This window comes from Stegodyphus dumicola, chromosome 1, assembly GCF_044657685.1.
Source record: "Stegodyphus dumicola isolate Sdum_Otavi_A_Nest chromosome 1, ASM4465768v1".
In the NCBI taxonomy this organism is placed as follows: domain Eukaryota; kingdom Metazoa; phylum Arthropoda; class Arachnida; order Araneae; family Eresidae; genus Stegodyphus; species Stegodyphus dumicola.
In genome coordinates, this window is record NC_140768.1 from 283,547,651 (window position 1) to 283,563,066 (window position 15,416).

The following is a 15,416-nucleotide window of genomic DNA, read 5'->3' on the forward strand; positions in this document are numbered from 1 at the left end:
AGAAATTTTATTACAGATTTCACGTGATAATCCACCGAATTTTCCGTATTCACTACATTGTCTTTTATAGCAATAAAAGTTAGAAAACTATTATAAATTGATGCGAAAAAGACGTAATCAAAAGATACGAAAAGAGGAATACAAGCGGAAAATAAATCCAAAACAAACCCTTCAATTGCTGGCATAAAAATTGGTCGCCAAAAACAGTCTCCGGCGGGAGCTTATTCTGATTGGTTGAATTTCTTCAGTTCCCGGCGGGTTTTAGCCGCTCGTCACCAAGGAGGTTAGAATAGGAGGGAAGGTTCAACTCAAAAGGTGAAGCTTGGCGGCCATGTTATTGTTATCGCTGTGACTTGTGCAAGGAAGTCCGTAATTACAATATTTTTTCTTCTTTTCTTTTTGAAGCATGTCAGCTTGTGTTGTATATGAATGCACAAACAGATTTTCGAAAAAGATTCCTGAGATTACTTTTCCCGCGTAAGTATTGATTTTCTTTTTAATGTAATTTGATAAGTTAGGTAAAAAATATCACAATGTCATGCTGTTTTCTTTCCAGATGTGAAAAAAGGACTTAATAATAATCAAAATATGTTAAATACATTTTAATGTTTCTGTTTATAGCTGGCATCTTTGTTCCTTAACATACAATGATGTATGCTAGAATTTAAACTGTATAATTTGAACGTTTTAGGTAATTCGTTTGATAATTTTCATGAAAAGTAAGACACCAATTGTTACTATTTTTATGAATTATAAAGGTGTTAAACAAAGTAATGCTTTTTCTTTATGTATTAATTATTATTAATTTTTAAGTTTTGTGAACTGTTAGGAATATAATTTGTGCATTTGATCAAGATAAACTAACTTTTCTGTTGTTAAAAAAATATTTTTTGCGTAAATTTACAAATTTGTGGGAAGTATAGCGATAAAAGTAAGTAAAATATTTACACAACTGAACATGTGGGAAAGATGTATCCAAAAATATAGGTATAGGTATATTTCTGTAATTCAGCTTAATTAAAGGCAATTTCTTTGAGATTCATAAATATGAAACGCGCATAAACTGAAATCCCTGAATTCACATAAATCTGTTTTATTTTATTAATATTTATTTTCTTGTTGTTATAAGGTTGTTGGTTGTGAAAAGAAGCTATTTAAACTTTCATTTAAAAAAAATGCAACTTGTGACTATTTTTTTAGAAAATTATCTGCTATTAATTTCAGGTTAAAATTATTTTAAATGATTCTTTAATAAATTACAATATTAAGTTTTGTGAACTGTTAGGAATATAATTTGTGCATTTGATCAAGATAAACTAACTTTTCTGTTGTTAAAAAAATATTTTTTGCGTAAATTTACAAATTTGTGGGAAGTATAGCGATAAAAGTAAGTAAAATATTTACACAACTGAACATGTGGGAAAGATGTATCCAAAAATATAGGTATAGGTATATTTCTGTAATTCAGCTTAATTAAAGGCAATTTCTTTGAGATTCATAAATATGAAACGCGCATAAACTGAAATCCCTGAATTCACATAAATCTGTTTTATTTTATTAATATTTATTTTCTTGTTGTTATAAGGTTGTTGGTTGTGAAAAGAAGCTATTTAAACTTTCATTTAAAAAAAATGCAACTTGTGACTATTTTTTTAGAAAATTATCTGCTATTAATTTCAGGTTAAAATTATTTTAAATGATTCTTTAATAAATTACAATATTGTGAATAAATCAGAAATATCACTTCTTAAAGGAAAAATTGGAAAGTACACCCAACAGGTTGCTAATAAAACCTAAACAAATTCTTGAAATATGCAGAAACATTATTTTTAAAGGCTTTAATGTTATGCACATGCATTTAGATTTCGAAGTATTTCTTAATGATGTTCTGTACGTAGTAAATTACGGATATCATCTTTATAACTTTAAAACAAAAAACTAACAATAGCGAAGCATTTCATTATAAATTTTACATATTTTTAGTGGAAAATACATGCACGGAACAGCTTAAAAACACGTACGTTTCACTGCCGTAATGCAATATTTTGAAGTTACAAATATGGACGCCTCTTGTTCGGTGAAGTTTCATTCCCTGATAGTGGAGGAAACTGCGAACCCTCCCTCCTTCTATTCTAACCTCCTTGGAATTCACTACGCCACCAAGTTTCAAATGTAAACAAATGGCGCCGTCGTTGGGCTTAGAGGAACATAAACAACTTTTAAAGAAAATTCAATCACTTTTAAAGGAAAAAATGCACAATTTACCAACATAAAAGAATAATAAAACTTAGCTCACCGAGAAGGGTAACAGAGTGGGTGTATACATATACCACTCTATACTCTATATTGTAAATTATATATATATATATATATATATAATTTAATATATATATATTCGAATTTAACAAATATTCTCTATTCGTATAAAGCTAATTTACAGTTAATTTAAATTAAAATTTTAATTGCATAAATTATTGCTGCAAACTAACTTACAGTATCATTTAAATTCTAAGAGCATATGTAAATTAAGTGCGCGTATCTAAAACCATGAAAAAATATATAATATTCAAAAAAATTAATCCCCAAAAATTTTTTAAAGAATTTTTAATACTAAATTAATTTGCATAACTGAATAATTGTTGACAGGTAGGAGACAGATCTTATCAAGAGGATGAGTTCATTGATAATATGTGCGTGTACGTATGTGAAGCATTGCATAGTGTTCCAAATTTATAGTATTTATTTTCTTATAATATTTTCTTTCATTGTGAGAAATTTGATTTTTTATTTATTAATGTGCAGAATTCTAGTATATCTACAGAGAATATGACGTGATTTAGGAATTTAAGAACTGATATGAAAGCTGTGCATAATGCTCATATGGAATAAAAAATATTTCTCTTTTTTGTTAATGCGAATTTTAAAATTTTTAGAAAATAATGAAAATTGTCCAGTTACTGGTATGTAAGGGATTATGTCGTTACTTAGCAACAATAAGGTAATTTGTAAAAATGATGAAATTGAAATGTTCCATTATTATCGTTATTTTTAAGAGGAAATAGAAAGTACGCGTAGTGTAAATGCGAGAATACCATGGACCTTATAAGAAATAGACTAAACCAAATGGGTTTTCTCCCTCGTATGAGGCGTTCCAGTACCTCCTACATACAGGTATGTAGGAGGTACTGGGCGTTCTCGGCTGTCACCTTGATCACATCCGAAGGAGTAGGGACGACTTGCAGAAATTTAACAGTGGTTGCCTATTGCAGCGTGTATAATTGTCAAGAAAAAGCTGGTTGTAGCGCCTCATTTCACAAATTAGAATTTCTCCATATTTTTAGTTTTGAAATTGAGCTTGATTTTTAAAAACTTAGCATATTTATCAAGCATAATAAACGTTCCAAATAATTATAAAGCTATTGCATGCTTTCAGGGCTGGATATTTTTTTAGCTTTTCCTATGCTGTAAGGAAATTTGTAACTACTGCTTTTAGAAAATAATATTTTAAATCTGAACTAATAGAAAATTTCTCTTGCAATTTTTATGCCTTTTATTGGTGTAAATAAGTAAAAAATACTAAAATATTTTAAAACGAATTTTTGAAAGTTTTGTTTAAAATTGTAAATTGTGCTGCTTTTTTAAAATTATAGAGGAATATTATAGCACAATTTCTATAAATGAATTTTATTTCAATTACATTTCCTAATACATCATAGTGATAAACACTTTTGACTCCTTAATAATTTTTATGCATTTAATTCTAATATTAAAATTGTATTTAAACGTAATAATTAATTTTGCTTGTATTTTATAGTGATTATTTTTTAAATTTATTTTTAGTTCTGCATAAGATTTTTCTTTATTTACTGTTAATTTAGTTTATTAGCCCAAAGGGGCGGTAGCCTAGAAAGGCTGTTAGTTTCGAAGCGGCATTTTGCGCTGTTTTACTATAAACGTCCGTGTCTCCTTGCAAATTGTTGTTACCAAATATTATTGTCCTGTATTATATTTAAAGAAATTAAATAATGAAGAATCTGCATGTATACATGTATGTTTCTCGCACTGTGACAAAAACGACAGTATCTAGTGCCATCAAATTTAGAATAATGTAGTCCTCCACCCGGACATGGGCATTTGGACGGCTGAATTTCGAATTTGCTTTAATCTATTTCACATTTTGTAAAACTTTAACGAATTTTTGATTAACAAACTCGCGCGCCCCGTCCACTGGGTTAGTCTATCTCTTATAAATTCCATGGAGAATACATTGTAACGTCACAAGCTTAGTCCCACCCATTTATGGACGTCACACAGAATATTCCATAGACCTTATAAGAGATAGACTAACCCAGTGGGCGGGGCACGCGTCACCGACATGTCGGCAAGAAAGAGTAGGGACGATCTGGTTTACTTTAACACTGAAACCTATGGCGTTTGTATCACATAACTCTTTTTAATTATTAAATGTGATACGTTGTATAGTGATGAGATTATGAAAGCCTCAGTTTTTCCAAATAGGATTTAATATATCTCATTAAAGCACTTTTCACTGCATTTCGCGCATTTTTTTCACGCGCAATTCTTGTACAAACATCTTTACTTTGGTAAAACGGTAAAAATTCTAGGCACAAAATTTATGAACTTAATTTTGCGTAAAAATAACGTAAAATTAAATAAGATTGATAGTACGTGATGCTTTGAAATAAATAAGGTAAAATTGAACAAGATCTGTAACTTTTTTAAAAAAAAATTTAATGACCATTTTCAGGCAGTGATTTTCAAAACTATAATAACATTACAAAACAATCATTTATTTGATTATATCATCATTAACTTATTAACATTAAAGTGGAATATTTATTTTAGTAATTTATAAAATTCGGAGCATAAAATTTTCTGAGTGTGAAGAAGGGAAAAAAAAAGTAAAATAAAATCTAGAAGCACTCAGATTTTATATTACGCCCAAAAGGAACCTTTTTTTTTTTAACGTTTTGCGTGTTACCTATATTTACTGAATATCATGTTCTTCGCCCTTAAACCACGTACATTTGAAAACAGCATATCTTTAGAATTTCCGCACTGGAGATAAAACAGTTATTTTCCGTACATTGCTCTCTCTGAACTCTTGAGTTTGTTAATCAAAAATTCGTTAAAGTTTTACAAAATATGAAATAGATTAAAACAAATTCGAAATTCAGCCGTCCAGATGCCCACGTTCGAGTGGAGAATTACATTATTCAAAATTTGATGGCTCTAGATACTGCCGTTTTTGTCACAGTACGAGAAACATACATGTATTCATGCAGATTCTTCATTATTTAATTTCTTTAAATATAATACAGGGCGATAATATTTGGTAACAGCGCAAAATGCAGCTTCGAAACTAACAGCCTTTCTAGGCTACCACCCCTTTGGGCTAATAAATGAAATTAACAGTAAATAAAAAAAATTTTATGCAAAACTAAAAATAAATTAAAAAATAATCACTATAAAATACAAGCAAAAAGAATTATTACGGTTAAATACAATTTTAATATTAGAATTAAATGTATAAAAATTATTAAGGAGTCAAAAGTGTTTATCACTATGATGTATTATGAAATATAATTGAAATAAAATTCCTTTATAGAAATTGTGCTATAATATTCATCTATAGTTTTAAAAAAGCAGCACAATTTAAAATTTTAAACAAAACTTTCAAAAATTCGTTTAAAAATATTTTAGTATTTTTTACTTATTTACACCAATAAAAGGCATAAAAATTGCAAGAGAAAATTTTCTATTAGTTCAGATTTAAAATATTATTTTCTAAAAGCAGTAGTTACAAATTTCCTTACAGCATAGGAAAAGCTAAAAAAAATATCCAGCCCTGAAAGCATGCAATAGCTTTATAATTATTTGGAACGTTAATTATGCTTGATAAATATGCTAAATTTTTAAAAATCAATCTCAATTTCAAAACTAAAAATATGGAGAAATTCTAATTTGTGAAATGAGGCGCTACAACCAGCTTTTTCTTGACAATTATACACGCTGCAATAGGCAACCACTGTTAAATTTCTGCAAGTCATCCCTACTCCTTCGGATGTGATCAAGGTGACAGCCGGGAACGCCTCAGACGAGGGAGAAAACCCATTTGGGTTACTCTATTTCTTATAAGGTCCATGTAATATTCATAAACACTCCGCCTTCTCAACTTTGTTGATGCAACCTATTCTACTCTTATTTCTTTCATTAAAATATTGCTTTGCAGTTGTTAACATTTTGACACAATTTATATTGCTTTTGTAAAAATAGCAAGACATTTTAATTATCTGGTAGAGTTCAATAAGAGCAACGAATTTTAAATCAAAGAGATCATATAACGACTTTTCAGACTAATGACTTCAGGATAACTGCTTACTAATTATATTACTTACTATTTCCATCATGTTGGAGGCAGTCGGTAACCCTCCAGCAAGTGGTTCTTTACCAGTGGCTACTTTGCTTCTGTATTCGTTATGGAGTTTCGCAATCAAACTCTTCTCTTTGGAATCAACTCCTTTCTTCAGGAAGTCACACGAAGAACTAGCCGGTTTACAGAAAGTGTGGTCTTTACTGAAGCTTAGGTAGGTTGGAGGACATTCCTCAGAATGAGTTGAAGATACAAGTGCAGCAGATACAAAAATTAAAATCATCGCTTTAGTTGACATTTTTCATTAGAAACCTGGAAGAAAAAAACCCCAACTTGAAAAATTTCGATTTTTGATTATGTATTAACTTTCCTCCAAATGGTCTCTTTTATAATACAAGATCTGAAATTTTGAAAATATAGCTTTTGACATAAATATAACTTTTCTACTGTATAAAAAAAGGGGGCGCTTAGATGATCGTTATAGATCTGTTATGTACGGTAATAAAAACAGTTAAGGCTATTGTTTTTAGATTGTAATATTATATGCATTACATTTCAATCACATTTTTCTTTTTAAGATTTTTTGATTCAGAAAACATTTAAACTAATATGCAAAATTTAAAATATTTTATTTTACAGACTATTATTTTAAATATTTAACGAAGCAAAAGTTTACGGAATTCCACGTTAAATTATTTCGATCAAATACAACTTCGATAAAATCTTAGGAACAACTATTTATTGAATTTTCAAACCATGCTCAACATTTAAATTTTCTTTGTGAAATACTAACCATGCCTTTCCATGACGACATGATGCTCCAATAATTATCATTAGTTCAAATATTTAAGAAATAAGTTAGCGAAGAAAGGGCATGCTTAACAAAATATTCAAATTTTTGAACAAAGCAAACATAATGAAATGATAAAGAATTGTTCATGGAACTGCATATATAACATATAGAGTTTTGCCCAGCTATGCAAAATGTAGTCCTCTTATGGAAACTACTTAAAAATAATTAAAAATTTTAACTAAACAATCTTTAAAGTAAATTCTTTAGCAAAACTAAACTAAACCAACAAACAAAAAATCAGAACAATGCAAATAATTTGAAACTCACATAATTTTGAAGGGAACAGTTAATGAAGGACCTGTGATTGTTTCACCTTCACCAAATGCGATACACGATAATGGTTTTAAAAGGTTCAACTGCCCAAGTCTTTTTGAACCGCTGTTCTACCTCGTTGTACCATTTTCATTTAAATTAGAGACGAAACGTCTGACAAAGATAATGTTGACATAACTGGAACCAATACTAGGATAACGCTTTTTATCACGTTTGTATATAATCCGCGCATCAGAGGCCAAATTTCTGTAAACTGAATTTTAATTGACTATATCCAGAGGCAGATTTATGGTTTTGCTTCCCGTAGCTAAAATTATTCTATCTGTTCTACATTGCATTTTTCCGCTTTATTTACTCGCTTCTGTTTATAAATATTATTTTGGGTAGAAATAAGTCAAAAAATAATTTTATTATACGCAGAAAGAGGCAAAAGTAGGCATACAGCAATCATGGCCAAACTTCGGATCGCAAGCTAATAATAGCAATTTAAGAAGCAATAATTTTACTTTTGCAATACCTTTATCTGGACATCAAGCACTTTTAACAGCTATTAATTTCATTTTTTAAATGTGTTGTGCACTGTAAAAAAAAATCTGTAAAGTTACTAAGAAAAGTCGTGGAAACTGGGATGCCATGGATTATTTGAGTAATCAAAACAGGAATTTTCTTAGTAACTTTACAGAGATTATACCTGTAATGGTTACAGATGCTTGACATGTAATGTTACAGGAAGTTATTCTGTAGGCATAACAAAGTTTTTGTATGTTGATTACCGAAGCATATGCCTGTAAAGGTTACAGATCTTTGATCTGTAATGTTACAGGAAATTATCGTGTAAGTATAACATGTTTTTCATATGTGATTTACCAATGTAAACATCTGTAAAGATTACAGGAAATAATAGTGTAAGTAGATCGTAATTTTTGAATGTGAATTACTAAAGGGAATATTTGTAGATTACTAGTGTTCTGCTTGTAAGGTTATTGCAAGTGATTATGTAAGAACATGTATTTTCATGTGAAATTTTAAAGGATATATATTGCAGATAATTTACTTAAAAGTTCTTCCAAATAATTATGCATATAGAACATATTTGTCTTATACAAAATACAAAAATGATGTATTCCTAAATATTAAATATTTTGATTGTAATATTACTATAAGTAATTACACATGTAGAACATATGTTTTATGTGAAATGTCTACAGCTGCTGCTTGTAACAAAATATGCTGCATTTATTTATTTGTGGGGAAAGGGAAGTTATGTAACTTTAAATATTAAGTTTTTTTTTTAAGGAAAAATACCTTAGATTTTCTAAAAGATATACAACATTTTCTTTCAAAATATTCCCAATGTTAAAAAGAAGCTCAAATTTTATGTTTTTCTTACATCTGCATTACTTTCCTTTATTGAATTTTAAGACATCTCAAAGTTACATATGCATCACGAAATAGCTGGAAAAAAAAACTTGTGTATTAGACTTAATGGTTTTTTGGCAATAAATTAGTAATGTTCTAGAATTCCCCCGCTGTACACTGGTAGTTCGGTCCGAGGTTCAAATCCCGCGAATGGGCTGGTTGTATGGGTATTTTCATGGTTTTCTCCATGTGTAACATGTATATAAGTCAGTTTCCCTTCGAAAGTCCTCCACAAAGGCATTTCTCCACTTAGGCAGATAGTCCTAGTGTGCTTTGCCATACTTAAGTAAACTAAACCAAATCATTCTCCTTATATCCAACAGTGTAATCTAAAGAGACTGCAATTGGATATGATTACAGTAAAAAAATATTTTAATGAAATTGTTTCAATAAACAATTCTAAGTATTTTTTCAAATTCTAAAAAAAATTACTTATGTAACTCAACAATGAACTTAAATTCAGTTATCACAAGTTATCCAAAATTATTTTCATGCTTAATTGCATTATTCATTTTAATTACAACATATAATTCTTTTAGGCATAAATGCTTTTTAATCTCTTCTGCTACTGACCATTAATTGAAATAATAGATTAATTAATCGGACAGTTGTACAGGTATTTTCCCAGATTTAAAACTTTATTAATAAATTACATTCTTCTCATTGAATACAAAATTGAAGAATTAGTTAGTCCTAAATTTAATTTTTCAAGCATTCCTTCTACTAAAACATTTATTGCCTACAGGCAGCCAGACAGTAAGCTGAACACTAGCATTTGGCTCTAGATTTAAATCCTAGAGAATGGGCTGCCTGTGTAAATGTTTGTGTAACATGAAGTTTTCCTTAAAATATTCCTTTCCTTGGACAGATGGCCCTCTCTTGCTTTGTCATATTTCAAATAATCAATTCAAGCATTTAATGTAGGTATGACTTCACAACTTCGTCCCAAATTCTAACTGAAAAATTGAACAGAATCCCCTGATACTGTGTCTATAATACATGATGAATATAGAATGATCTTAAAAATTTAAGGAAGAAAATATAATGTATTTGGAAATGCCTTGATCCTATAATTATATTTTTCTCTGCTATGCCTAGAAAATTAAGAAAAGAATGTAAAAACTGAAGATAAAGAATTCAGCATTAATAATTGATATGATAGTAGTAATAAACTAAAAATTTTTTAATGAAAAATTGATAATGCATAATGGCTCCTTAAAATTTTAATTTTCTATCCTACTATTAATGGAACTAATTTATCACTATAATCAAAATGACTCAGATTTTCTTTCTTTAACTGATGTCAAAAATACGATGATTATTTCAAAATTCCTGTGGATGATTTAATTGTTCTCAAAATTTTTTATTCATTTATTAAATGGTTCAGATTAATGTTTTTGTTATCATTATTTCAAACGACTTTTTAAATCTTCGGGAAAAATGTTTAAATCTTCATTCAACAAAATTATATTTTTAGATAGAATTTTATGGAATAAAAAATTCTGTAAGATAATATTCATTCACACAAGATATTAACTTTGTATTTGCTCATTACTTTACAAGTATTCGATGAAGCCTTTTAGTGTAACATACAGGTTACATAAGGAACCATTTCATTTTAACGTAATATTCCTTTATTTCAAAAAATATCATATTTTGAAAATATTGGATATTGCAATGGATTTCGACTCTTTATTCCAATACACAGAATATAGAAACAAAAATAGGTTTTTTTTTATTTGAAAACTATCCAAAAGGAAAATAAAATAAAAAATAGGTAAAATTTATATTATTGTTATTTTTAATTAACTAGTTGTGAAGGTGCAGTCCTCTTCTTCTTAGGATTCAAAGCATGGCTCCTAAATAAAGAAAAAATCACATTCGTTAGAAGTACATAACATATTCTAAATTTGTTATGTGACATTTTAATTTAGAATCTCTTCATAATAATTGCATGCACTTGCACATATTCCAAATGATTTATATCTTTTTTTAAATTAAATAATTAAATTGCAAACAAGATTCCTTTTGGTCCTTTCATGAAATCATAAATTGCATGTATCATCCATTTTTGAAGCAAAAACAGTACAAATTTAAATAATTCATTTTGCAGAAAATAATTTGAGGTTTATTAGATATTTACTATATTTATTTGTAATATAAAATAAATCTGTAAAGTAGTTTTAATAATGATCAGATTTTTTTTAAGATTAATTTCTCTAGAAATTGAAATATTAAGGTAGCACTTCTCAATCTGTGGATCATACAGCTTGCCCTCATGGTCCTCCGAAGTTTCCAAAGGAGACAAAAAAATTTAGTTGAAAAATCTCAGAGTTTAAAAAGTTACATATGACAATCATCTATCACCTTTTCTCGTAAGATAGACATTTTATGAAATTTATTATTGGTTACCCTACTTACAGACTTCCCACTCAGTCTTAGCAGTAAAAGATGGATTTAAAGCACTATAACTGTGGTACTTACCACCATATATCCAAATATACTATCATATATCCACTAAGACTGTGGTCTTACCATCATATATCCAAATATAGAAGAGCCATGCAAGAATTACAAATCATCCTTCTCATTAATAATCTTGAAATATTAGAAATATAACTTTTCTTCAATGGACTTAATTATGAAATATAACGGATTTCAATTATATATTAAAATATAAGTGTACTAGTAGTAATATATGCTAAAAAATTGCTTTCGAAGGGAACAGCAGCAAGGTGATTCACAAATTATGATAATTCACATAATCTCTATTCGAAAAAAGTTTGAGAAACGCTGAAACAGGAAAATAATTAAATTATGGTTAATACTGGTAATTTCAGCCATATGCTTTAAGCTTGATGATCAACATTAAAAAATTCTCAGAAAGTGTTAGATCAAAAACTACTTTTCCACATAATATGAACTTATACGTAACAGCATTTAATACTTAGCTCACTGGCAAAATATACAAAATTTTGAAATGCAAGTATATATATATAAGGCCAATAATATAGTTATCAACAATTAATGCATGAACTTCAATACTTACACAATTAACAAACACATGAACAATGATGTTACATGCATTCATCCTCTGAATTAACTAGTCAGTTTGGGTATTTTCTATCTTAGATGTCGCAAAAATTGATCGTGGATTTAATATTTTAAATGTTCCTCTCATAGACATTTTAATACTTGTATTTTTTACATAGAGTGTCATCTTTAGTTTTACAGATATTCATTTGTTCACTTATTACGATTAAGTTTTACAGACAGAACAGATGATACCTGATTACATTAAGTGGTATTTAAGGTAAACTTACTTACTGGTACTTAACACAGTTGCTAGAAAAATATTACATAGTGAAAGACAGGGTACAAAGTCAGAATCTGAAAACTTATTGACTTACACTAAGCTATTTAATGCTTGAAATATTTATGATTAGATAATATCTTTTACATCATCAATATCTAACAGTGATATGATATACTTTAAGTATACAGTAAAACCACTCTATAACTTTTCCATAATTTTATACAATTTTGATATTTAATGGAGGTGGTTACTTCACAAAGCATGATTCTCAGTGATAATTAATATCAATGTTTGTATCATCAGAATACTTGACATAATCACTTAAAGAGGTATAGTTGCTAAGGAAGGTTTTTCTATACTTCAAACAATGGTTTACATATTTTAAAAAGTATATTTTTCTGACACTGTTATTTAAAAAGTGTATAACTCCTTCTACTCTTAAGCATAAAAATTTGAAATTTTTATGCTTAAGAGTCATTCATTTAGTTGTAACTTACAGGAAGATATCTTAAATGCCTAAAATGTTTTAATTTATGAAAAACAGCAGTTAGAGTATATTGAAGGGTGCTCCCTGTATTATCAAGGGAGCGCAAGTTTGTGCAATTCTCTGATGTTTTCTTAAGTGAAAATAGGTCGATGTGTACATGGATAAAGTCAAGGGAGTGCGCGATGCCAAGTTTGTACAATTCACAGATTTTTTTTTAAGTGAAAATAGGTCGATGTGTACATGGATACCGAGTATGTGCAATCTGTCTTCGTGTTTTTGGCACACAAATCGTCACATGGTCAAAGAATTGCACAAACTCGGTATCCATGTACTGCCAAAAATCGCCAAATTTTGCCAAGGGGCACCCATAAATATGCTTTTACCAAAACAAGCTTTAAGGCATACTGTCAATTACATTTTAAATTCCAGTGATTTTTCAACACTAGTTCAAATACTCTAAGCATATGTTTGCATAAGTTACATAACTTTTGCATCAGCAAAATTTATAACTTAGCAAATATGAACTATGAAAAAAAATATTTACCTTGACCCTTGGATTTACTAAATCTATGACACTTTTAACGCCAAAGAAATTCGATGACCGAAAATACGCGATGATTTATTTAATCTGGTTTTAAAATGGGTCATTTTAAGTTTGGCTATATCAACAACATATTACTCAGTATTGTTGGATAGTGAATTTGTAATTCTTTTTCATTCTTGAAATATATACACATGACAGAATTGGAATAAAAATTTTAGGTTTTTCAGATGAACTCATAGATTGAACTAATTTGTTGAATTTTATCAAGTAGTTCTTAAAAATACAACCAACGATTAATTAAAACCAACTGCAATTCAAATGGATACTCTTTGTCAAAAAGGAGCAGTAGAACTTATTTTAAACATTCAGCAATAAATAGTTTTCTGAATATATTTTTTAGCTTAACGGCAGTTTCAAACATAATAAAGAGAACAACATTCATTCTAATGAGGATAATTTTGAAAATAATTCACATTAAAATATATCTGAAAGAGATTTTTAAATGAAAAGATGACACAAAATAATTATTTTCAAAAAATACATGTTATCTCAGATATAGAAGAAATTTGGCATTGAGCTGAGTATTGAAATTAATATATGCAACTGACGTATCATTACTAATATTTCCATGATTTGATATTGAATGCTATAACTATTAAATATTAGCAAATGCATTTTATAATGAATTTTGCACCAAAATTTATAGTAAATTTATATGTAAATTTACATTGTAAGTACTAGAATGAATGTTGTATCATTTTATTAATATTTTACTTTTCAACAAGCATAAAGGAAAAAATAGAATTTTTTTTCTTTAATGTTCCTAGTATGTTACATCATAGTTAAAAATATGTCAAAGTCACGGCATTTCGATTGCCTTTTGTAAATGTTGGTTATAATGTAACTTAATAGATGCTTTATAAGTTGGTAAAGACTGTTCTGGATTAAAACTATCTTTAACACAAAAAATAATATACATTGAATACTTTTACAAATATGTAATTGCTATCCGACTATATAATCTTTTAAGGCGAACTTATGGCATGTATTAATGAAATGATATTCCATTTTTAATGTATGTTAAGTTATTTTGTCGAATTTTTTAAATATATTACATTTATTTTTTCTTTTTCGTTGAGATTAATAATAACATACATAGTGTAATAATGCTCTGAAAAATATTCTAAAGCAGTTCACGCTGGGATTAATGATAACATGTATGGAATAATAATGTTACATCTGTCAACAAAATGAAAAATATGAATATTCTAACGCGATATGTTTTAAAAGATATATAAATATTTAACATGAGAAATTATTAGACTATAGATAGAACATTAATATTAAGCTTATTTGTTTTTAAACTAACATATTAACAAATTTGTTTCTGTTTATAAATATGAGCAGTTTAACTGCAGACACCTGCAGATGTAACGAATAAAAGTTGTTATTTTACTAAATGGAACACAAGCTCTGTGATTTGAACTCTAACAATAATTCAACACAGGTTTATTTAGGAGCATTAGAATTATAAGCTAAACATTAAAAGAATTTAATTATAGATAGTGTAAAGAACATAACAAATACATTACATAAAATTAGTAAAATACACGTCAAACACTATTTCGAACTTATCTCGACCATAGCAAAAATAATGGCTAACATGGCGACTATCGTTGAACTCTCCCGCTAAGACGCTGTTTTTCCACCTTCTTCCTGATTGGTTCTTCTCTCTCAGCCGTTTTAAGCCACGTGATCACACGCTACGGACAAAATCCAAGCAAAACTTCTTGAAAAACTCCTGTAGAGTTTACAGTTTCGTTTGGTTCTGTGTTCGTTACAGGTATTTCCTTCGTAATTGTTCGCATTTCTGTAACTATACAAGACTTTTGTCTGTAAACTTCGAGGTTTTTTTTACAGTGTGGAGTCATTAGAATTTTTGAAGCAGTTGACATGAAAAATGAGCAATACCCTCGCCGGGACTCGAACCTGGACTTCTCGAATACGCGCCGGGTGTGCTACCGTTACACCATTAAAGCATGTAGAAAGAAGGAAGAAATACCCTACACACTCCCCCTTTTAAAGGGGAGCTGAGGATTAGGGCATCCAGTCGCCAAATCCTGGTGGTGA

General features: G+C 28.8%; 1 protein-coding gene across 1 annotated transcript in view; it reads right to left on the bottom strand.

Annotated features, from left to right (window-relative positions):
- The window catches only part of LOC118195945 (CRISP/Allergen/PR-1-like), a 63,997-nt gene that overhangs the window by 39,321 nt on the left and 9,260 nt on the right, over positions 1-15,416 (bottom strand). The window contains exon 2 of the mRNA XM_085807945.1: positions 6,420-6,706. Coding sequence (XP_085664071.1) covers positions 6,420-6,692 — 273 coding nt within the window. The 5' untranslated portion in view covers positions 6,693-6,706. The remainder of the gene's footprint in view (positions 1-6,419; positions 6,707-15,416) is intronic.